This window comes from Penicillium hordei (genome assembly GCF_028827395.1).
Source record: "Penicillium hordei strain IBT 12815 chromosome Unknown utg000005l_segment0_segment0, whole genome shotgun sequence".
Lineage (NCBI taxonomy): Eukaryota > Fungi > Ascomycota > Eurotiomycetes > Eurotiales > Aspergillaceae > Penicillium > Penicillium hordei.
In genome coordinates this window covers 1,196,826-1,218,540 of record NW_026623146.1, presented here as the reverse complement: position 1 = coordinate 1,218,540, position 21,715 = coordinate 1,196,826, and the positions used below count along the sequence as shown (strand labels likewise).

The 21,715-nt window shown below is 47.9% G+C and overlaps 10 protein-coding genes across 10 annotated transcripts; 6 read left to right on the top strand and 4 right to left on the bottom strand.

Annotated features, from left to right (window-relative positions):
• Positions 1-277: 277 nt before the first annotated feature.
• On the top strand, positions 278-730 carry N7537_009415 (uncharacterized protein; the record flags this gene model as incomplete). Its single annotated transcript, XM_056900469.1, has 2 exons — positions 278-551; positions 627-730. The coding sequence occupies 2 exons, from the start codon at positions 278-280 to the stop codon at positions 728-730; spliced, it is 378 nt and encodes a 125-aa protein (XP_056749137.1).
• Positions 731-1,540: 810 nt separating this feature from the next.
• On the bottom strand, positions 1,541-3,653 carry N7537_009414 (uncharacterized protein; the record flags this gene model as incomplete). Its single annotated transcript, XM_056900468.1, is given in 3 exon segments — positions 1,541-3,100; positions 3,150-3,555; positions 3,571-3,653. 3 exon segments carry the CDS (start codon positions 3,651-3,653, stop codon positions 1,541-1,543), a joined length of 2,049 nt encoding a protein of 682 aa, XP_056749136.1.
• Positions 3,654-5,031: 1,378 nt separating this feature from the next.
• N7537_009413 (RNA recognition motif domain-containing protein) lies at positions 5,032-5,900 on the top strand (the record flags this gene model as incomplete). Its single annotated transcript, XM_056900467.1, has 6 exons — positions 5,032-5,051; positions 5,125-5,197; positions 5,265-5,371; positions 5,424-5,692; positions 5,767-5,802; positions 5,851-5,900. 6 exons carry the CDS (start codon positions 5,032-5,034, stop codon positions 5,898-5,900), a joined length of 555 nt encoding a protein of 184 aa, XP_056749135.1.
• Positions 5,901-6,873: 973 nt separating this feature from the next.
• On the bottom strand, positions 6,874-8,070 carry N7537_009412 (gamma-glutamylcyclotransferase; the record flags this gene model as incomplete). The annotated part of the gene is made up of 6 exons (XM_056900466.1): positions 6,874-7,407; positions 7,458-7,542; positions 7,625-7,629; positions 7,722-7,771; positions 7,875-7,906; positions 7,976-8,070. The coding sequence occupies 6 exons, from the start codon at positions 8,068-8,070 to the stop codon at positions 6,874-6,876; spliced, it is 801 nt and encodes a 266-aa protein (XP_056749134.1).
• Positions 8,071-8,656: 586 nt separating this feature from the next.
• N7537_009411 (DUF3433 domain-containing protein) lies at positions 8,657-9,673 on the top strand (the record flags this gene model as incomplete). The annotated part of the gene is made up of 3 exons (XM_056900465.1): positions 8,657-8,702; positions 8,833-9,225; positions 9,264-9,673. The coding sequence occupies 3 exons, from the start codon at positions 8,657-8,659 to the stop codon at positions 9,671-9,673; spliced, it is 849 nt and encodes a 282-aa protein (XP_056749133.1).
• A 92-nt stretch (positions 9,674-9,765) lies between these two features.
• Positions 9,766-10,126, top strand: N7537_009410 (uncharacterized protein; the record flags this gene model as incomplete). The annotated part of the gene is made up of 2 exons (XM_056900464.1): positions 9,766-9,884; positions 9,913-10,126. The coding sequence occupies 2 exons, from the start codon at positions 9,766-9,768 to the stop codon at positions 10,124-10,126; spliced, it is 333 nt and encodes a 110-aa protein (XP_056749132.1).
• Positions 10,127-10,574: 448 nt separating this feature from the next.
• N7537_009409 (putative short-chain dehydrogenase/reductase family protein) lies at positions 10,575-11,644 on the top strand (the record flags this gene model as incomplete). Its single annotated transcript, XM_056900463.1, has 2 exons — positions 10,575-11,455; positions 11,509-11,644. 2 exons carry the CDS (start codon positions 10,575-10,577, stop codon positions 11,642-11,644), a joined length of 1,017 nt encoding a protein of 338 aa, XP_056749131.1.
• Positions 11,645-12,706: 1,062 nt separating this feature from the next.
• On the bottom strand, positions 12,707-16,718 carry N7537_009408 (uncharacterized protein; the record flags this gene model as incomplete). Its single annotated transcript, XM_056900462.1, has 2 exons — positions 12,707-15,392; positions 15,445-16,718. 2 exons carry the CDS (start codon positions 16,716-16,718, stop codon positions 12,707-12,709), a joined length of 3,960 nt encoding a protein of 1,319 aa, XP_056749130.1.
• Positions 16,719-17,404: 686 nt separating this feature from the next.
• N7537_009407 (EF-hand domain-containing protein) lies at positions 17,405-18,639 on the top strand (the record flags this gene model as incomplete). The annotated part of the gene is made up of 4 exons (XM_056900461.1): positions 17,405-17,445; positions 17,510-17,528; positions 17,579-18,557; positions 18,617-18,639. The coding sequence occupies 4 exons, from the start codon at positions 17,405-17,407 to the stop codon at positions 18,637-18,639; spliced, it is 1,062 nt and encodes a 353-aa protein (XP_056749129.1).
• A 373-nt stretch (positions 18,640-19,012) lies between these two features.
• N7537_009406 (uncharacterized protein) lies at positions 19,013-20,663 on the bottom strand (the record flags this gene model as incomplete). The annotated part of the gene is made up of 2 exons (XM_056900460.1): positions 19,013-20,278; positions 20,319-20,663. The coding sequence occupies 2 exons, from the start codon at positions 20,661-20,663 to the stop codon at positions 19,013-19,015; spliced, it is 1,611 nt and encodes a 536-aa protein (XP_056749128.1).
• Positions 20,664-21,715: the final 1,052 nt, after the last annotated feature.

The window sequence follows — 21,715 nt, the reverse complement described above, 5'->3', positions numbered from 1 at the left end:
AGCAAGAGTGCAAAATGGTAAAATTATCGCTGAAATCTGATATCGCCACGCCAGAAGGTGATTCTGTTATCGCGGTACGGGCACGTGACGCTGAACTGAGTCACCAGATTACATGGTCACGTGCTGATGATTACGCAGCTTGGCGGTGCCGGTCGATCAAGGCAAACACCTGGTTGCTCTCACATTTACGTATAACCGCAGTAGGCAGGCCGCTGCTTGATCACTATCGCTTCCTCTCATCTCCTCACCCTCACGTCTCTTTACAGCAATCTCCACCATGTCTTCTCCCTCTCCAGACAGCTCAAATCCGTCATTCTCGATGTCCGCGTACATGGTCCCCTCCCGACAGAACTCATACTCCGAGTCCGACGATGAGCTCGCCTCCCTCCCTTCAGAATCTACAACCGAGTCCGACTTGGATACCTTGTCCGAATATTCCTCTGATGCAGAGGCAGAATGGCAAGAAAGCATTGAACAACTGGAGCTGCTTCTGAGTATGGTCCTGGTACCGTTCATTGGGAAATACCTAGGGCGACGATGCGCATATTGGAGTATGTGACACCAACAAGCTTCACAATCTTTCTTTCTATATAAAAGAATAAATTGCTAAATGGTTGGCTCTCTAGGTTGGACGCGATTCATGCAGTGGCAGTACCCGGTTGAGGTGGTGATGCGGAACCCGGCCGCCTTCAAAGCAACGGGTGCGATCGAGGCAGCTGCGACTCTATGATAGATTACAGTCCCAATCGCCTTGTAAGCACTTGCTGCATGTCATTTTTATCAAGCGTGCCGTTGTCAACCGTACCACCCACCTCAGCGTTCGAATCCCTATACAAGACCGACCCGACTTATTTTCGTGGACTCCGCAACATATCCACCACCCCAAAGCTACCAGATTGCTTCATCAAATTTAAATTCCAAATAACCCTTGCGCTGGTTGTATCTAGCGTTGCACGGGTACCCGGAATCAAATCCAGTGTTGTTCCCTGGCCTTCGATCATCGTGGTTCACAATTGTTCTTCGTCCAACGGCGGCACATATGGATAGGTCAGCTTCATAGCTTAAATAGAGACAGGCATTTGGATCTGAGCCATCTGATGATGTGTTTAATTTCCCCTGTCCAAGACTGTTATATACCCAATGAATTCAACCCTCATCAAGATCGATAAACCAGCGCAACAGCGTGCCGTCTAAACCATTACTGACTTGTGTGTTCTATTTGGTGGTTAAAATGTTAGGGGGCTTGATTTAGATATAAGGTGTCAAGTCAATCTCTGACTGAATTAGCCCAATCATTGTTACTGGCTCTGGCCTGATCATACGACCTCGAAGGGGGGGGGGGGGGTTGCCCCCATGCACACTATCTTGAATCCCAAGAAACTTAGAATCTCTATTGACAGCTGAATTCAAGCTAGCTAGGTATGTACATGGAGCTGACGCTACTTTGTTTTTAATATGATGGATGATTGGTGCAAATGTGATTAAGCTTTCTATTGACGCTTTTGACTGTCCAATTTGATAATCACGTTGCCGATGAGAATCAATAGAGTTTATTCTGTCGCCAGAAATCGGATAATCCTGCAGGCTGATTCTGTCGCGTGTTGATTTCAGTTGGCGCGCGAGGTTGTGACCGGCCGTATCCAGTCAGCCATGGCAAATCATTGTTCTGACCAATAAAAGGATCGTTCGAATGACTCGTGGGTAGTCCGTGTTGGAAAAAAGGCTCAGGTGGTCTTTCGTCATACCGGTCTTGTATGATGTCTCGGGAGGCCGTTGCTAAATGCTCTGAGTCCCGCATCTCTACCTGTCGGGTAGGAATGTCGGACTGTGGACTATCCGGAAGCTCATTGCCATTTAGTTCAGGGGAGTCAAGTAACTGCTGTAAGTTTGATGCAACTTCCGCCGCAATTTCAGGGCGCACAATGGCACGGTAAGCAGCATCTAATGTGCGATAGAACGCATCATCATCGAGTGGACCCAGCTCATAGAACTCAGAGTCAGACATATGGGGCTGTTTGACCTCTAGTACGGATGCAGGAAAAATGACTGCATCCTCTGCCGATTCCTGAGGAAAGAGCTCCCACTGATCTTCGTTCAAGTTTTCCATGAAACGATTTGGGCTGTTTGATATCCTGGCAGCCTCGAAATTTACACAACCCTGTTCTTCTGAAGTTTGAAGTGGTCCGTCTTGCTGTTGCTCGAGGATGGAAGGTTGTTCGGGTGGATCGTCGTTCACACTTCGAGCAGTTTCACAAGCGATGTTCGAATCCGGGGATTGTTTGGACATCTTATTTTCCACACTACCGACATTGACGGTTTCCAAATGGTCTGGTGCATTGATCTCGGAAATCTCCCGTGGAGCAGCTTCGGCTGCAGCTGGCTGTCTCATGTTGGCGTCGTGCGAAGCTCGCTTTTTGTTGCCGGCTTCGTTTGACCATGCTGCCTTTCTCTCCTCCAACAGTTTCCATAATTCAGCAAGACTCCAATACCGTCTGACCAAAACATTGTCTCTGATCTCAGAGCATAGCGCTTGGGGGTATACTCCGACATGCAGCAGGTTCAGCAGGTGTTGTTCGAGAGCATCACTTTGTTCCGTGTCGATCTCAGTTTCCGTCCAAGTGTATGGAATAGACCATAATTCCTTTGTTACCTTCCTTCGTTTACTGTGAAATACGGGGGAAGCACTGCGAGAGTGGTTGGAAACTGTGGAAATCTCGCTGGTGGGCGCTTTACCAAACGTGAACAACGGCGTGAGTGAGGCGCCAAGTTGGCGTTTCACACCAAGCAACTTGTTGTTTGAGTGGGACATGTCGAGTTTGGTATTATTTTCAGTATCATCGAACTGCAGCGCTTGTGGATGGTACTCTTCATACTGTCCATCCAGAGTGTCCCTAGCGGTCGATGTGGGATACGGGCTGAGATTATTCCTCCGGGACAGAAAGTTCATCTCAGAAAAGGCAAGATCAGATTGTGCGGCAAAATTATGTAGGTTGATGGTTGCTGCAGGTTTTGCAAGAGTAGGCGGAGTATTTCCGAGGTGATTCGTTGTAGAAGAAGACCGTCCCTTGCTGAAGATACCCAGGTTTGTGTTGCTGCGCAGCTATTTGGAGTCAGTAACATGTAGCGAGACTGTGCAGAAGCCTACTTACGGTCAATCTGTTTCCTGTGATATTGACGGCATGGAAGTCATCGTTCATGGTGTGCCTCCTGCCCCGGGGTTTCTTGGTTCTCCCTTTGCGAGACTGCGACTGGGTCTCCACAGCCGATGATAGGCCTTTGTACTCATAGCGATCCTCGCGAGTCTTGTGTCTTGGTTTTAACTCGTAACTCTCTCTCGATTTCTTGTGACTCCCATTCCCTGGTATGGTCTTGTGAGTGAACGGTGCTTTGGTTTCCTCAAGGTGACTCGAAGCTCTTTTCCTGCTAGCCGAATGTCCATTCCCAAGCGCGCTGTCAGATATCTCAAGTGGGATGCGGATTCGTGGGATACTCGCTGCAAAAGCTGTATCATTCACTTGAACGTGATTCTCAGCTAAAGCTATGTTAGCGTGGAAGCTTCATATTTCTTACAACATGCCTTCACCTTGATGGCGACTTTGTTCCTGGTCCTCCACAGTGGAAAGCCACTGATAAATTGGATTATTGCTCTCCATCAAGAAAGCTCCTAGAAATTTGAGACTAGGTCGTATCTCGTATCTGCAGAAATGCAAATGTAAACTTGGGAAGGCGACTATGTTGTAGACAGAGTGAGGTGATATGAAAGCACACAAATCTAGTCACCGCCGAGGAAAGCGCGGCCGTCTCAACTTCTGACTTTTCATTGTTTCTTCGTTTTTCTATAAATTCCCAATGTTTGCTCTTTTGATGCTCTCTCTCTCTCTCTCTCGGCCCTTTCATAGGAACGGTTCCTTTAGTCGATCCACCTCTGATTTGCTTCTACTCAAAGGTTTTCGGTGCCATGCCCCGATGCTCTTCCATCAACTAGAGATGTCAACATTGTATAGACACACCCTTTCCGCTGATCCCCATTTCCCGGGATCTCTCCCGGCATATGGAGTACGCGACCCACGGACCAAGCCGCATGTGGGCCAACGGAGCACTGCCCCTCTGCTCGAATTCACGCCCAAAACCACTTGTGCGATGGCCAGACCCGAGAGGCCAGACCTATAGTAGTAATCGAATGTAGATCTTCTACATTGCTAGATCATTCATCATTCTCAACTGTTAACAGTCAATTCCCGAATGAGAAAAAAATCCACAATGCATAAACACGCATACAACCAATCATGCATAGACCTGCGAGGTACGGGGTCTACCAAAATTCCACCACGCGTGGAGACTCCACCCAAGATAGTGTTGCTTTCACGAATGGATTTATAACCCCCTCGTGGACAAGAAGTATGTTGTATGGGGTTTGATTTGTATCCCGTATACGGATTCGTAAATAGAATCCTGGGAATCCCGATATTCATCCAGCCCTATGAAAACAACGCAGAAATTGCATTTTCAATCAAGTGAGGGGCAAACAAAGGTACATCGGCCGTTGCCTTGCCGCCAATCCAAACGGAGCCTCGGATACCATCTGATTGATCACTGACAAGCCCGACCCGCAATTCAATCAGAAGGTTTAGGCCGGTGGGACTGGCTTTGGCGTGTTTATCTCTGCAGCATCCCCTCCCCCACTTCGGAGGTACTGAGGTTAAGCCCGGACTTTTCTCACTCTGGTTAAGCTCCCAGAACAAAGACACAGTCAGCATGGATCTTGCTCGTTGTGGACTTGCCGTTGGCGTCCGACCAGTGGAAAATTCCCGGCAATGCGGAAGCCCTAACGCAGTGTGATTGTTACACGGAACTGAATGCTGACTCGCCTCTTAACCACTAGGATCTCCCCTGTCATCTCACAGCCCGGACGGATTCCGATTTTTATCCTTCCTTTTTGATCTCCTTTCCTCAACCCTCATCTTCTCCTCGGATCAAGTCAGCTCAAGCGTTTGCCTTTCTTCCGGCTTCCTTTGTTAGATCTTTATTACGATGTCGAAGCTCTTTGTTCAGTACGTATTTTCTATCTAGGAACATACTTGTGCTAGTAGGAGCCAGTCTAACCGTCGCTGCGATGGAATTTAGCGGCCTTTCTTGGCATACTAGCGATGACACCTTGCGCGAGGGTTTCCAGCAATTTGGCGAGATCCAAGAAGCCGTCAGTCTGCCATGGGCAACGCACACTTTAACATTTCTTGAGCTTCTCCTGACTCTACTGTCCACAGATTGTTGTGAAGGACCGTGCGACTTTGCGTAGCCGCGGCTTCGGATTTGTCCGCTTTGCTACTGACGCCGAGGCGGATGCTGCTTTGGAGGCCATGAACAATCAAGAGTAATCTATCAACCTCACATTCATGCGTTCAAGAGAAATCTCACATGTTCAGATTTGACGGACGGGTCATTCGCGTTGACAAGGCGTTCGACCGCCCTCAACGCCCCGAAGGTGGCTTCCAGGGCCGTGGTGGATACAACTCCCAGCCCCAGTCCAGTTACCCAAGTGCAGGTGCAGGTGGTGCGGGTGGCTACGCTGGCTACAACAATGGCGGGTACAACAACGGCGCTGCCGGTGGATACGGCGGGGGCTACAACCGTGGTTACAACAACTATGCCCCTAGCGGTCCCGCTGGTTACGGCGCTGGTCCCGGCGGTTATGGTGAGTTTTTATTTTTATTTTTATTTTTATTTTATCTAAACGTTTCTTGTTGTTTTTGCTAATTAATTATATAGGTGGTGGCCCAAATACCGGATATGGCGGTGGTGGAGGTGAGCTATTCTGTTATCTCGATGGCGACATTAACTGACATCCAAAAGGCTGGCGCGGGAACAACCACGAGCAGGCTCCTCAAGACGGTCACCATTAGATGATGTCTTTTAATCTCCTCTCTATGCGCCTTTCTTCTTCGGAAATTCCTTCTAAAAGAAGTGACGATCTACGACCGGAATATGGTGGAAGATGAATTGGGAATAGCGGGGTGATACCCTAGTCTTGAATTTTGTAACAGGGGATTGTTATTTTTCTTTACGCCCGACTTGTTAGGAAGGGAATTTGGGCTTTCTGGCTCGGGCATTGGCTTTATTGGTTGCAGATTTGAGCTTCTATACGATTGCGTTTCGACCTATCTCGCCTAAGAAATTTTTGAGGTCATGTTTCTCTTTGGCAGACAGACCCATGTGGTTTCAGATCTGCAATGCTTGTTTGAGTTTCACGGCATATCATTCCTATAACGGGGTACACAGATGAAGGCCAGTGATTTGACGGATATTTAAGCATAATTTGAGTCTATCCAGCAAGGGTTACGGGTGATGAACCGAACTATGTACCACAACCACGAGGTTATTTTGACGGAAAAATCAGGCATCGCCTATCGCTTATCGCTTCTACCTAATGTTCTATTATTTTGGGCGACAATTACACTTATTTCGAGACAGAATTCCCGTCGGGCATCCTTGCTTTGTGGAAAAAGGCATTTCCGTCCAGGCTAGGAATAGGAATAGTCTAAACCGAGAGATACCTAAAGTACTCTATAACAAGATCGAACAAAACCAGAATTACTCCAGAGCCCATACACTCCGTAGTGTGGAAACAGTGTATTTGCTACTGCCCAAAGCATACATAGCTAGTAAGATAGTAAATAGTTTGTGGGCTTAAGTGGTTCGATTCATCACCCACGAGAACACTGACAGCACCCCCCACAACCTTTCGAACAAGAGCCGATGCCATCTGTTCAATCGCTTCCTTCCCGGTCTATCTATTCTACTAGGCAAATATGTAACCTATACTATGTCCCAGCATAAAAACATGAAAGTCATCAACAGATCCTCAACCCATATATCTCATTCAATCGTCGCACGGCCATTCTCACGATCAGACCCTTCAGCCGAACCCTCCAAAGACCTAGTAACCTTCAATCCCGCCTCCTCCTCTTCAGCTTCCGCAAGCCCCTCAGCCTCAATAGCCTTAACCCTCTTAACCAAATCAGTAACATGAACATCCGCAGTCCCAAGACCGAGCCCCTCAAGAGCCTTTTCCAACAAGAACAAATACTCAGAACCCTTCCCACTCAAGCCATGTCCAGCACTAATAACCTGTGCTACATTCTGCGGCTCGCGATCAGCTGCGTCACGCAGGAACTGCGGGTTAGTCGGCTGACCGACATAGAGCATGCAGATGATTGGAGCGGACCCGGTTGAGCCGGCGGCTCCTTCGATGTCTACTGTTGGGTGGAAGGGCGTGTAGTGCGCGCTATACCCATCGATCTCTCGCTCGTCGAGATAGTCGTGGACTTCTTCGGCGTGGGAGGCTGGGATGTGGTATGCTGCACCCCAGACTTTGCCTGTGGTGGATGCTTCAGATTCTAGGTGGGCGAGCTAAGGACATGTTAATATGGATGTGTGGAATAGAGCGGGTAGGACCATACCGGGTCGTCCAAGGTCTCCCAGAAGGTTCGCTCGATTACGGTGACTACTCGGCCTGGTTGCTCGGGTGTTCCGCGGTGATCGGTACTTTGGGGAGCATGTTAGCGATTTGTAATTCTTGACAGATTTCAATGGCTATGCCTGTTTAATGCACACATTGGCAACATACCTAGCCTATAATTCATAGAAATAATTACAATGTTAGTCTGGTCATGTCGAACGTGGGCAAATATAGAGCCCTCCCTTCAATGCAAGGGTCCACGCACCTGCCAGAAACGTCGCACATAGCCATTGATATAGCCTGGTACGCGCTGGTCTAGACGATATAGTTAGTCGATTGACTCTTGGTCAGAAACAACCAATACGATGTCTCATTTGAGTGCTGCCATTGAGCACTTTCATATGGCAGTCTCGCGTACCGTAGTGTGGAGGCGGTTTCCAGATCAAACTCCTATAAAATAATCAGTATTCCATATTCGACGCCTCGGCGACACCATTCCAGAACAATGAATTAACTCACCCATAACCAAATACCCAGAGATCACCCTTGGGAAAATGATTCTTCCACGTCCGACCGTCTGGATGGACCTGATGTCCTTGTGCAACGGCAGACATAACAACTATACCAATGCCAAATACGGTCCAATGAGTTTATTGGCTGCACCTTTCAACCTTCCCGAGATCCAGGGAGGGGGATGGATTAATAATTCGCTCCGGCGACGGCCCCTGGGCTAATATTTGCGGGCAGTAGCGAGTCAACCAGAGAAGAAAATTCAGGGCTCAAACAGTGTGCTAAAGATGGGAAGTTGTTATATATTGAATTCGATCACAACTCTGTATGAACATTCGAAATGTTGAAGTGGCCCAGAATTGCTCATACATTTTGTTTGCAATGTTTGTTCTTGGGCATTCCGCCATCTGCGCGCTGGATGAGACATCCCAACACTTTCAATGTAGAACAAGCCCTGAGATAGCCGATGATCCATTTCATAAGACATATGTCGTTGTCGTCTTACAACTCGGCGCATAGCATGCTGGCATCACTGACAATATTGAAAAGCTCTTCGAGAATGGCGCACTTGATACTGGGGCTTCTTCTTACTATCGCGCAATGGCTGCCCAGCTTATGAACAAAGAACTGAGACGGAAAAGTCAGTCATCAGCTATCGGCTAGGCTATTATCAATGAAAATCAAATCGTCATGGCCCAGCTCTCACTTCGTGTGATGGAGGTTTGCCTAATACTAGGTATCTTACTCGCCGTTTCCATGTTCCTTTTAGGGCCACGCATGTCTATTGCACCTTAGAACCCGACTTCCATTTCATCTGTTGCCGCCATCGTGACAAAAAGCAACGGAATTTGTCAATCACTTCGCAGAAGGTGTGGATTCACCAGATGCGCTCCGTGATAGTCGAAAAGAGCGGCGCTACTATTCGCAACTTACGCCTAAGGGCTTCTCGGTCAAGACAGAAGGAGATGATATTAGAAAGCTCGACGACCAAGAAAATTATATGCCAGCCTGGGCACCTAGCCTCATTGCTCGCGGTATCATCTTTATTGTAGTCGCTTTACTTATTGCGGCCTTGGAGATTGCATTGCGTGTCTCGGAGAAGAACGACCGCTTGGGCAATGTATCTTCCAATGATCACCAGCATTATCTGTGGACGATTCTTCCCTCGCTAGTCATGGCTAGCGTTGGTCTTCACTTCGGAAGAATGGGCTTCAACACCCGAAGCCTCGCACCCTACGCGCGGTTGAAATGGCGCACCGGTGCGCTATCAAGGAATCCATGACGGTGAATTATCTAGATTCACTCGCCATCACCAACATCATCCGTTCAATCCGTGCACAGCACTTTGTTGTTCTAGCTACCGGATTAGCTGCCTTGGTTACCTCGTTCCTAGTCATCATTGCGAGTGGCTTGTACTTTGCAATCGAGGTATCGCACCAAATCAGTATGAATTTTATCCAAGAGACCACCTCTTACATGGGTAATTCAGCAAATGCTGATCAAAGTTCCAGCATCGTTGTTGCCAAAGACAATCTTCAGAAGAACCTGACTTTCCCCCACTGGACCTACGATGGATGGTCATCAAGGCAATCAGTCACCAGGATAGGATTTTCAGGGCACAGGTATTCGACAATTACTCTCGCAGTGGGACAGACGACACGCTGGGAACACGCCCCTCTGTCCGGGAACATTATTCTGTCGAACTGACTGCGTTTGTCGCAAGGCGTAGCGTCAACACGCGTTCTTGAAGCACTTCTCGCTTCTATCCTCGTGCTGGGTATATCGTCAGTTCCATTCTCATGAACACGGATCACATCTTGCCAAAGAAACTGTCTAGCATTGCCGGCGTCGCAAGTCTTTTTGCTGATTCAAATATTCTCGCTCGATACGAGACGGTTATGGTTGATCCGAATGAACAGTCCCTTGGTCAAGCTTTCTTTTCCCAGTGTGCCTTTTTCCCAATGTCGCTTCTTTCTCGGATTGCGGAGGGTTACGTCTGATCATGGGGATCCTTGGCAGATATCAGAAGATCAGGGTTGCCAGAAGTATTGTATATACCTTTCAGAGCGGGATGGTGAAACTATATCGGGTAATGCGTCGATGTGGGTGTGGAAGGAATTCCGGGCAAAGGAAGCTACGGTTGAAGAGCGGATGGTATGAGGCTTTTGTTTTGGAAAAATTGCGGACAGATCTTACTTATCTATGTATGCATCATGAGAATTATCATGCTCAAACGGGGACGTTTCTACTCATCTTGGCATTGATCTGCAGTATGGCAAAGTTCAACATAAGAGAAGCGAACTAGACTCGGCAAACTTCGATATTCGGTAATCATACTACTATCATTAGGTCTTTTTACGTGTTGTGACACAAAACATCCGTGCATAGTTTATTTTGTGTATGTACTAGTTACAAACAATGCCTTCTTGCCTGCCAATCGTCACATTCTTATCGGATCCTTATCGTTTATCGCCATCGCTATCGTTTATCGACCCTGGTGTTATCGGCTTCTTTTTCTTCCGCAAACAACCATCAGACGCGCCTCGGACGCTTGGTATTTTGTTTATTTGAATTTCTTTTTAAAAAGTTTTGAATCAAGGTTTTTATCATGGCAGCCCTCCTTCGTCTCCTTAAGATGCAGTACACCCCTCCCATCGATCCCAAAGGCGTGTCCTTCGCTGGGAAGATCGTCATTTTGACAGGTGCCACTTCGGGTCTTGGCTTCGAAGCAGCCATCAAAATCCTCAATCTCGGCGTCGAGTCTCTCATCATAGGATCTCGCAATGTGGAAAAAGGCAACAAGGCCAAAGCTGACCTCGAAAAGGCCACTAACCGACGCAACGTGATCAAAGTATGGGAACTCGAGATGAACAGCTTCCAAAGCGTCAAAGGCTTCGCTGAACGCGTCAATCGCGAGCTTGACCGTGTCGACATCGCTTTACTTAACGCTGGTCTATGGAATCGAGAATACAATCAATCCTCCGAGGGCTGGGAAGAGACTCTACAAGTCAACACACTATCGACCTCGATGTTGGCCTTACTTCTACTTCCCAAGCTAAAGAAAAGCTCCTATCCCGAGAACCCCGCACACCTGACCGTCGTTTCAAGTCAACAATTTGTTCGCGTCAAGGCTGAAAGCGTCCGGACCGATGACTCGCTACTCGCTCACGTCAACAACCCAGCCAACTTCAAGGGTCCCAAGCAGTACGGCATTTCGAAGCTTCTACTTGAATTCGTGATTAAGAATATCGCCAATATGATGTGTGATGACGACGGCGCTCATACCCTCGTTGTTAATACCGTCAGCCCCGGGCTGTGCATCTCGGCTTTGGGTCGCCAGTATACTCATTGGTGGGAGAAGTGTTTCGTTTGGGTTATGCATAAACTGTTCGCGCGGACTACGGAGCAAGGAAGCCGTTCACTGGTTAGCGCAACTCTCCTCGGAGTTGAATCACAGGGGAAATGCTGGCGCAGTGAGGGCTATCTTGAGTAAGACAATCTTTCACCACGTTTTGGTGTTACCATTGCTAATAATTTTATAGTGAGTCAACTGCCCTGACAACTGGTCTTGAGGGAGAAGAACTACAGGAAAAGGTTTGGGAGGAGATCATCGCCGTGCTGGAGAAGGAAGCGCCCGAGGTGTCCCTTATCTCTCGTGGCGTGTACCAGGGCGTTTAGATGTTTATGACGCCGGCGAGCCAACAAGACTCGACCAAAAAGTGGTTTGTACTTGTGCCTAACGCATCTTTGCAGAAATTTAAGCATTATTGCCTCACTGAGATACCCCTGTTAATATAAATGTGTGATTACTGAAATCCTTTTGGCTCATATTTTTGATTTAGACAATATACAACAAACATCGCGTCCCCAAATTTATCGTCAGATATACGCAGGTAGCAATGTCCCATAAACCCCTGGATTTCGATCAGCATATATGCATAGCGCTTACAGTCAATGAAAAAAGAAGCCCTCTCCAATACCTATCCCAATACGAGATCCGAATTCCAGCGGGACTATGCTTCGATAGGCTCAGAATGAGCGACACTTATTGAGTACGCAGTAAGTGCTCATTGAATACGCACTAATCTTTCGGCGGCCTCAGCATCTACATAATGATTGAGCAACTCTAATGCATTCAGCGCACCATAGACTACATCATTGTATACACACCCAGAAGGGTGTCTTGGATCCCAACTTTCCCAATCCCCATTGCGATATATCAAATTTAGCTTGTGTTACATTATAAAAAGGTATTATGAGGCGCTACCATCTTATAGTACGAGGTATGGTTATTTACTTGAAATCCCCATACTACCTATACATTTTGTTCGCTGTCTTCGCTGTCTTAACAGGTTCCGTTAGCAGTTGGATCTTCCACACACACACACTCTCTCTCTCTCTCTCTCTCTTTTTGCAAGGTATCACCGGGGCTTCTTTATCCCCAGCATCCCGTATTGCCCATAGTATGATACCTATTATGCCGTAGATTATTGGGTCGCACGGAAGTTGTCGTATGCAATGAGAATTTGATCATAATATTCACAATACCGCTAGTCGGCTTGGAGGTGCTAGAGCACCAACTCCTCAAGTTGGATGACGAGAAATTAGGGGCTTTCGATGGTAGAGGTTCTGTATGATTATTCGCGTGAAAGCAAGAGTTGAATTGACACACTAGGAACACTCCCGTGAGACAAGACATCCAAATAGTCCAAATACCCTACCAACCTTTTCATTCGCGACTCAGATAATTGGTTCTGGCTCAGCGCCGTTCTCCAGCAGGATCTGCACCACCTTCTCGTGGCCTTCTCTTGATGCAGCCTGGAGCGCGGTGCCATTTGTACCCCCTGGAGCATTAACGTCGGCACCATGATCTAGAAGGATCTGTACCACTTTCTTATAGCCTCCTTGTGCGGCGACCTGGAGTGCGTTGTTATATTCACCCCACTGGGTATTGACCTCGGCACTATGATCTAGCAGGATCTGCACCACCTTCTCATGGCCTTCTCTTGATGCAGCCTGGAGCGCAGTGCCAAAAAAACCCCCTTGAATATTCACGTCGGCACCATGATCTAAGAGGGTCTGTACCACCTTCTTATATCCTCCCTGTGCGGCGGCCTGGAGGGCGGTGTCAAAAAGACCCCCTTGGATATTAATATCGGCGCTATGATCTAGTAGGGTCTGCACCACCTTCTTATGGCCTCTTAATGATGCGGCCTGGAGCGCGGTGCCATTTGTAACCCCTGGAGCATTGACGTCGGCGCCATGATCTAGTAAGGTCTGCACTAAATTGTCATGGCCTCTTAATGATGCGATCTGGAGCGCGGTGCCATCTGTACTTCCTGGAGCATTGACATTGGCGCCATGATCTAGTAGGGTCTGCACTAAATTTTCATAGCCTCCAGATGATGCGGCCTGGAGCGCGGTGCCATTTGCACCCCCTGGAGCATTAACGTCGGCACCATGATCTAGAAGGGTCTGCACCACCTTCTTATATCCTCCGAATGATGCGGCTTGGAGCGCGGTGCCATATATCTGATTCCCTGGAGCATTGACGTCGGCACCATGATCTAGAAGGGTCTGTACCACCTTCTCATGGCCTCCCTGTACGGCGGCCTGGAGCGCCGTGCCAAAATACCCCCCTTGAATATTGACATCCTCGCCACGATCTAGCAGGGTCTGCACTAAATGGCTATGGCCTCCGAATGATGCAGCTTGGAGTGCGGTGCCAAAAAAGCCCCCTTGAATATTGACGTCGGCACCATAATCTAGCAGGGTGTGAACCACCTTCTCATGACCTCCTTCTGCGGCGGCCTGGATTGCGGTGTTATTTTCACCCCCTGGAGCATTAACGTCGGCACCATGATCTAGAAGGGTCTGCACCACCTTCTCATATCCTCCGAATGATGCGGCCTGGAGCGCGGTGCCATATATCTGACCCCCTGGAGCATTGACATCGGCACCATAATCTAGTAGGGTCTGCACTAAATTGTCATCCCCTCTGAATGATGCGGCCTGGAGCGCGGTATCATTTGTACCCCCTAGAGAATTGGTATCAGCGCCATGACCTAGTAGGGTCTGCACCACCTTCTCAAATCCTCCCTGTACGGCGGCCTGGAGCGCCGTACCAAAATACCCCCCTTGAATATTGACATCGGCACTATGATCTAGAAGGGTCTGTACCACCTTCTCATGGCCTCCCTGTACGGCGGCCTGAAGTGCCGTGCCAAAATACCCCCCTTGAATATTGACATCGGCACCATGATCTAGAAGGGTCTGTACTACCTTCTGATGGCCTCCCTGTGCGGCGGCCTGGAGTGCGTTGTTATATTCACCCCCTTGGGCATTGATCTCAGCACTATGATCTAGTAGGATTTGCGCCACCTTCTTATGGCCATCATATGATGCAGCTTGGAGTGCAGTGCCAAAAACCCCCCCTTGAATATTGACGTCGGCACCATGATATAGAAGGGTCTGTACCATCTTCTCGTGCACCATCTTCTCATAGCATTGGTTCTCGAGGGTGACGGTAGTGAATCCGGATGATGCGGCCTGGAGCGCGTTTCCGAATAATCCAACCTGGTTATTGATGGCGGCATTTATTTTGGTCTCCTCCCCCAAGCTCGCCATAAGGACACTTAGGATGTGCTCAAATCCTAAAAGGACTGCGTAGTATAAAGGAGATGGGATATCCTCGGTATCAAGCGTGAAGTTGATTCCATGATCCTGCATAGAAGCCACGTCATGCAACCGTACCCAGGTCAGAAATGACTCTCTCTGGTCCTTAAATAGCCTTAGAATTAAGCTCTCAATGTCGGACTTCCCTTTCCCGGAATTGTTGTAAAAGAAAAACCAATACTGAGCAGCAAAGTGAGCAAAAGGAAAGGTTTCCAGCTTTGCTTCATCCAATTCTCCATTCGAGAGTGTTGGGTCCAGGAGATACACTAGGCAAACCTGAGCCATCTCTGTGTGGGCTTGTTCTTTTCGGATCGTGAATTTTGCAGCGCCTTGTTGGAAAATCCGGTCTGATTCAAGGTACTCCTGTACAGAGAAGTGCGCTATACGAGCAATCGTAGTCATCTCTCCAGAGTCCTCGTCCTCAATCACTGCGAGCTCTATGAGACCAAGGCAAATGTCGAGAAGATCATCTTGGCTAAATGATCGACCCTCACGATCCAATTGCCACTCGCTGGCTTTGATGTCAATAGCAAGGGCGCCGGTAAGTTGCCTCACAGTGAGTGGCCGATTAGACACACAAAGTAAAGTCAATACTAGTCGCGCTTCTTCAATGTCTTCCTCGTCAATGCTACACAACATTCGCTCATATGTCTCATCAAGATCGCGGGGCAAAGAACGAAGACATTTATCGAGCTGATTTCGGATCCGGACACGTTTTAGCGCAAGGAGTTGACATTCGACATATCTGAATCTATACAATTATTAGCCAAATTCCTGTACCATTTCTCTTTGCTATTACTCACACTCCGTGCGCCTTATTGGTCAATTTCTCTTGAATCTCTTCATGGCGCGATTCCCATTTTTGAAGCTTGGGGTCATTGCTGAGCTGATAGGAAATGAAGTTTTGGATGTCTGTATCTGTCTCCGGATTTCTCATTGGGATATCCTGGCAGAAGGAAGTTTCCAGAGCATCGCGGATGTCGATTTCATTGCGGCTGGTCACTAGGAGGTGGAGATTTGGCAGGTCCCACTGCCGGATCTTCTCTATCGCATCCAAAACGTACTCTCTTTTATTGCCTCGTGGGCTCTCATCCAATGCGTCCAACAGAATGTAGGTGACGCTGAACTTGCAGATGGTCTGTTCGAGAGAGGTAAGTAGGACTTTCACTGGTGGAACGCCCGGTTTATACAATCCATATAGTTCTTGTAGATCTTTTTCGCCCTCTTCAAGCTGAGCCGACAGCTGTATAAGCAATGCACGTAACATGCCGGAACAATCTTTCTTAGACTCATCATTGAAGGAAAAGTAGAAAAATCCGATTCCTACTCTAGGCTGGTGCTGCCTTTCACGGAATACATGTTCAATTGCCGTCGAGCATAGGACTGACTTGCCACATCCGGCAAAGCCATTAATCCAGAGAAATGAATTGGGCTCAATCATCCAGTTCTGAAATTTATGGCCGTTGACCAACCATAATCCTGTACTCGTATGGCGTTTCTCGCAGGCGGAATCGTGGTCAATGGTCGCATCTGGGGCCTTAAGCCACCTACGAATCTCAGTAGAGATTTGAATCGCACTTGTCCTTTCGACGAGTATTTTGAGTCCGGATATCTCATCTTCCAGCCCAGCCTGGTTTCTGAGCTGTAGCACATTCAATGCAAGAGACAAGTTTCCCCGTATCTCGCCGATGATTTCTTCAAGGTTTTGGAGAGTACTTGTCCTAAATGGATAAGTCACCCGGCGACCGGCAACTTGAATTCGGCCCTTCAGGCTGAGAGTGGTATCTTTTTGGAATTTTTGGCACTCGTCCCTCAGTTCCTCGATGACCCCACGGCATTCCACTGCCACTTTGTCGATCTCTTGGAGTAGGGCATTCCTCTGGCGTTGGTCATTTTGTAGTGCATCATCAAGGGACTGAAGGATGCTGAGAAGGTTCTTAAGATTCAGCATAGTCTTAGCCAGAGTAGGAGTCTGATCCTTGTATGCGGAATAAAAATCAACTAGAGATTTGGTAACTTGGATCCCCAACGACAACAACCCGGCAACTCCAGATGCGATAGAGAGCGGATCAGCCATAGTGAAAGAATCTTTTTGCACTGAGCAATGCTATAGTTGACGGGTTGAAGTCGTTGAGTGGACAAGGTGGAAAGATAATCAAATTCTAGTATTGAGCGGGGCATTCGCCCAACGGGAGTTGGGCCGCAGTTCAGCCTCATCCTAATAATATCCCAATTATGTATGTCTATTATTTCGCTTATTTCGACCCCAAAATTTAGAGGACCGCCTCTTTAATACTCTTCAACCATTCTATAGGGGCGGCAATACCATTGCCGTACCTTAAATAATCCGCGCACGTCTCAGATTTCGTATTCGTATTGGTCACAATTAAGCGCTAGATAGAATGGCACTCCATAGGCGTTAATTCACTAGATTATCAATAACTTGAATTCAGAAAAAGGGTTTGAAGTAGTTACATCTCGTTATCTTATCACGTATAAGAAATATAATTCGGATGATATAAAAAGCTTCAACAAATATTCCGCTCTATCTCAATTGGTTTTAAAAAGGTGTTCAGCTGTCCTCTGTAGTCACTCCGACAAGGTTTCCTTCTTGGCGCGCTAAGAATCGATGCCCCACGGCTCCGCTTTCAACCTGTCTCTCCTTTTATTCTTCCTCCTTCCACTTCATATATCTTTGTTGCACTTCACCAGAGTCCGTGTCGCATTCTTTCTCTCGATTGCCTCACCTCCAGGGCTCCAACCATGGCTTATAACAAATCCTACAACCCTGATGCGCTGCCGGCGTAAGTGGATAATCAATATAGTGAGAGCCTACAGTTACTGATTACTGACTGGGAAATACTACAGTCATGCCGAGCCAGAACAGGTACAGCATTTGCCACACGCCTCGTCCTCCTTTTGTTAACGGTCAATTAGGTTGCGCAGATGTTAGGCAACATGAGTGTATCAGGCCAAAACCACGCCCCGAGCCACGCCCCAAGTCACACCCAGAGCCTCAACCAAAAACCGCTCCCTACTCGCCCACCACCGCAAACAACTCACAGCAGCGGTGTTCCTCCCCGCGTTCCTGTATCCAGCGCTCCCCCGCAACATGCATACGCCGCAGCGCCCCCACGTCTCGAACCCCACCAATCTCACTCCCACTCCCACTCCTACACTGGCCGCTCTTCTTCAGCAAACGTGCCTCCGCCGAGTCAACCTCTCAGCCAGTCTCAGTCTCAGTCTCAGTCTCGACCTCACCCCCTCCACCCCTCCCCACCACCCCAAAACTACGGTTTTGGGCCCCCGCCAGTGCACCCCCAGCGCAACAGACCTCCGCCCTCATCGCGGCCTCCCCAATCGCCCGCCCCACCGCCATTAACAGCACCCAGCGATGATCCGCAACAACTCTTTCCCCTCTTTCGCGCCGCGAACGCATCCCACTCCGGCGCCCTCACTGAGGGCGAGCTTGGCAGCGCGCTCGTGAACGGCGACTACACGTCCTTCCACCCGCGGACGGTGAGACTGATGATTCGGATGTTCGACCGCGACGGCAGCGGGACAATTAACTTCGACGAATTTGTCTCGTTGTGGCGGTATTTGGCTGCCTGGCGGGAGCTGTTTGATCGTTTCGACGAGGACCGCAGTGGGCGTGTTAGCCAGCCGGAGTTTGAGAAGGCGCTTGTTGCATTCGGATACCGTCTTAGTGGGAAGTTCATTTCTATTATCTTCGGTGTCTTTGAAGGCAAGGGCAAGCAGATGAGCAATACGCCTAAGGATCCTAGACTTACTGGTATGAGCTTTGATCTTTTCGTTCAGGCTTGCATTAGTCTGAAGCGCATGACGGATGTCTTCAAGCGGTATGATGATGACCGGGATGGATATATTACTCTGAGCTTTGAGGAGGCTTTGACTGGTAAGTCTTGTTTGGTGTGCGGTTTTTGGGGATTAGTGGCTAACTGGGTGTTTTAACAGAGATTCTTCTACTGCAGGAGTAAAGCATTCTGCTACATTACCATGCGTATTATTCTGCTCGATTTTCTTCCTAGTTGTGGTGTTTTGTCTACGCTCGAGCTCTCTTCATTATACCCCCAACCCCCCATTTGTTTTTGTCATAGAACTGCCAGGGAACGACACTGGTCATTGCATTTTCATCGAGGAGTTATTGAGTCACGGATATGCCTGGAATATGAATGCATTGGGATCATCAAAGTATTAGCCATCTTCTCCAAATAAAGCATACGCTCATCTGTCAAAGTAAAGCCCTATAAAGGAACAAGCCATATAGTAAAATGTACATAGTCGGTTAGGGGTATTATTCTATATTCTATTATAGCAAAATCAATAGCTGGATGAACAAGAATAATTGGCTCAATCGCTGTCCTCAGTTTCCCAAGAATTGTCATCACTATCCTCATCGGCATGAAGGTGTGCAAACTCAGGATCCATCATAGCCCGCCGCATAAGTAAATCCAGAATCCGTGGTGGGATCGAACCCATGTCGGGATCCGCTCCTGGGGGAAATTCTTCGAATCCCGGTTCTATGAAATCTTCCTCATAGCCGAGATCTTCATCATAATCGTCGAGATCACCGTAATCATCAAAATCAGGTAATTCATACGGCAAGATCTGGAAATTCACTTTGGTTCCTTTGAACATCTCCTTCAGAACAAGGAAGCATTGCTCTGGCGTTTTTCCTTCTGGAACACGTTGCCCAGGAAGCTTAATGGGCTGTGTGATGTCAATTGCGAATACCTTGACGTTAGTCAACTTCGGATAAAGACCATTTTTACAATCTGTCGCGATGTTCTGAGTCAACTCCCGGATAGAAGAGTTGCAGTCCGTGATATGGAGTGTCTCTAACGAGCTAGGAAATTGAGGGTGTAGTGGAAGAGAAGCGTGTGGGACTAGGATTGTATCGAGCACGGAGAAATCACGGAATGAGCCAACCTTGACGTGGCTAGAAACGAGTTGCTCGATATCATCGACATCCGGTAGTTCCATTGCGTACTCGACGTGGAAGAGTTCAAGCGTGTCCTTATGTAGGAGGGCGGCTTCGTGAGCCTCCTTGACGTTAAACTCGGGCACGGTTCCCGCGCGCATGATTCGTCGGTCGTTAGGATCCAAGCTGAAATTGTTGTAGGTAAAGGTTTTGAGTTTCTTGCATGCTTGCATTAGCTTTTTGAGGGCGCCAGCATCGATGTGGCAGTGGTGGAAGGCGAGTTCTTGGGTCTCTAATGTTCCAGGCAGCCAGGTAGATGGAAATGATGTGTCGAAGAGATCACCGTACTCAAAAGTCGAAAGTGTGACCTTGGGAAGGGTAAGGAATTTCTCGTAGGAAGCAATATCGAAGCCGGAAAGTTCGTCATCGCTTTCAATGCAGACAGACTCGAGGTTCGATAAAAATTCTGGATTGCGATGGAAAAGCTGGATGAATGGCTGGATTGAGAATTTGCGCACTGGCAGATGTATCCCGCGAACATTGGGGGTCTTGTTGGCTAGCAATGCTACGAAGATGCTGATGTCGCATTTGTTCATAGCTGAAATCCATGTTTCCTCCTCATCGGCCAATTGAAGGTCCTTAATTATGCCTTTGAAGAACTCGCAGTCTTCAGAGGCAAGAGAATCGGGGACCACCTGGGTGGAATGAGAGAGGCAGGATGGTGATTTGATTCACATGCTTTCCAAGATCTGGACGCCGATAGATTGTTTTGGTGAATGGGATGCTCGGCGTTAGATCACCGGCCATGCCATCATCATAAAGCTCACGGAAGAGTAAAGGTTGGGCAACCTCACGGAACTGCCGCGAAACTAGGCAAACATTGCGCAGAGTCTCAATTCCATCGTACGCGTCATCTTCATATTCGTTGTCATCATATTCGTCATCTAATTTCTTTGTATAGCCATCTTTGGCTTTCGTGGTTTGACCTCCGCTGAGTAGGTCGAGATCATCTTCGGGTTCGACAAGAAAAGACACAATGGAATGTATGAGCTCTATGGGAAGGCCCTCAATGCGTGCCATGATTGAATATGAGCCCACTGAAGATGCCTTGAGTTTAGTGTAAGTGAAGATTGAAGATGAAAGGATAAGAATGGCCGGATAAATTATCTTCACGCGTTCCGGCGCGTGAAAGACCCATTAAATTATCCTAGAAAGGCAGTTAGGGCTAGCAGGCTAGGGCTTCAGCCCACATGTAGACCACGCTATACCGTTTCAGATTTAGCGCCATCTTTAGCTACTTTTACCCCGCATACGCGTTGCTGTTGGCATGTTCCAAACTTGGAAAGTTAGTGCCTAGCCTTTTGTGTTTCGATGTTGTCCGTAGGTACGTTGTCTGTGACACCGTTCTTGAAGTTGTAGAGCATTTCGCTCTAGGATAATATCTCTTGGGACTCCACCAGACGTCTAGGATTATTTCTTAATTTCCTCATACTTCTCTGTAAATATGGGATCGTAGCATATCCACAACCAAACTAGTTTTCGAGTACGACAAAATTAGTGCGTCATGTTGCAATTCGTGTGTTTTAGCCTGACTTGTAGTACCAGTCGCTTTCTCTGAGAGAGATTGCTAATAGCGCTACCAAAACTCCGAGTTTGCTCTATCTGGTGTAAAAGATAAACAAAAACGTAACTATACTCAACGCTCAATAAGGATCCCTCTCAATCAGGGTTAGACGTTGATATTCCCATGCTAGCTTCTTCAATTGGCGTTAACTTTCTTCCGGTGACAGCTGAGTCTGCCCATCCCATTTTTCCTATATTAAATGAAGCTGGAACAACTAGATCCAATAACAGATGGGGTGACGAACCAACGTAAAAGAGATCTATAGGAAGACACCTAAATGAGACCTCTTCCAAAAGTCTAACAGACATTGTCCAGTTTCCAATATGTAACAGGCTCCTGCAAGCACACATACTAAAGATGGTAAAGAAAGTAAAACAGATTTGGGGTTGGTATTACCATCCATAACCCCCTACTAGCGCCAATAGTCTATCCGAACCATATCCACCGGTGCTAAACATTACTCTAATCTGACAAGTTACTCATTCTCCTTTTGAGTCTCTATGTTCTC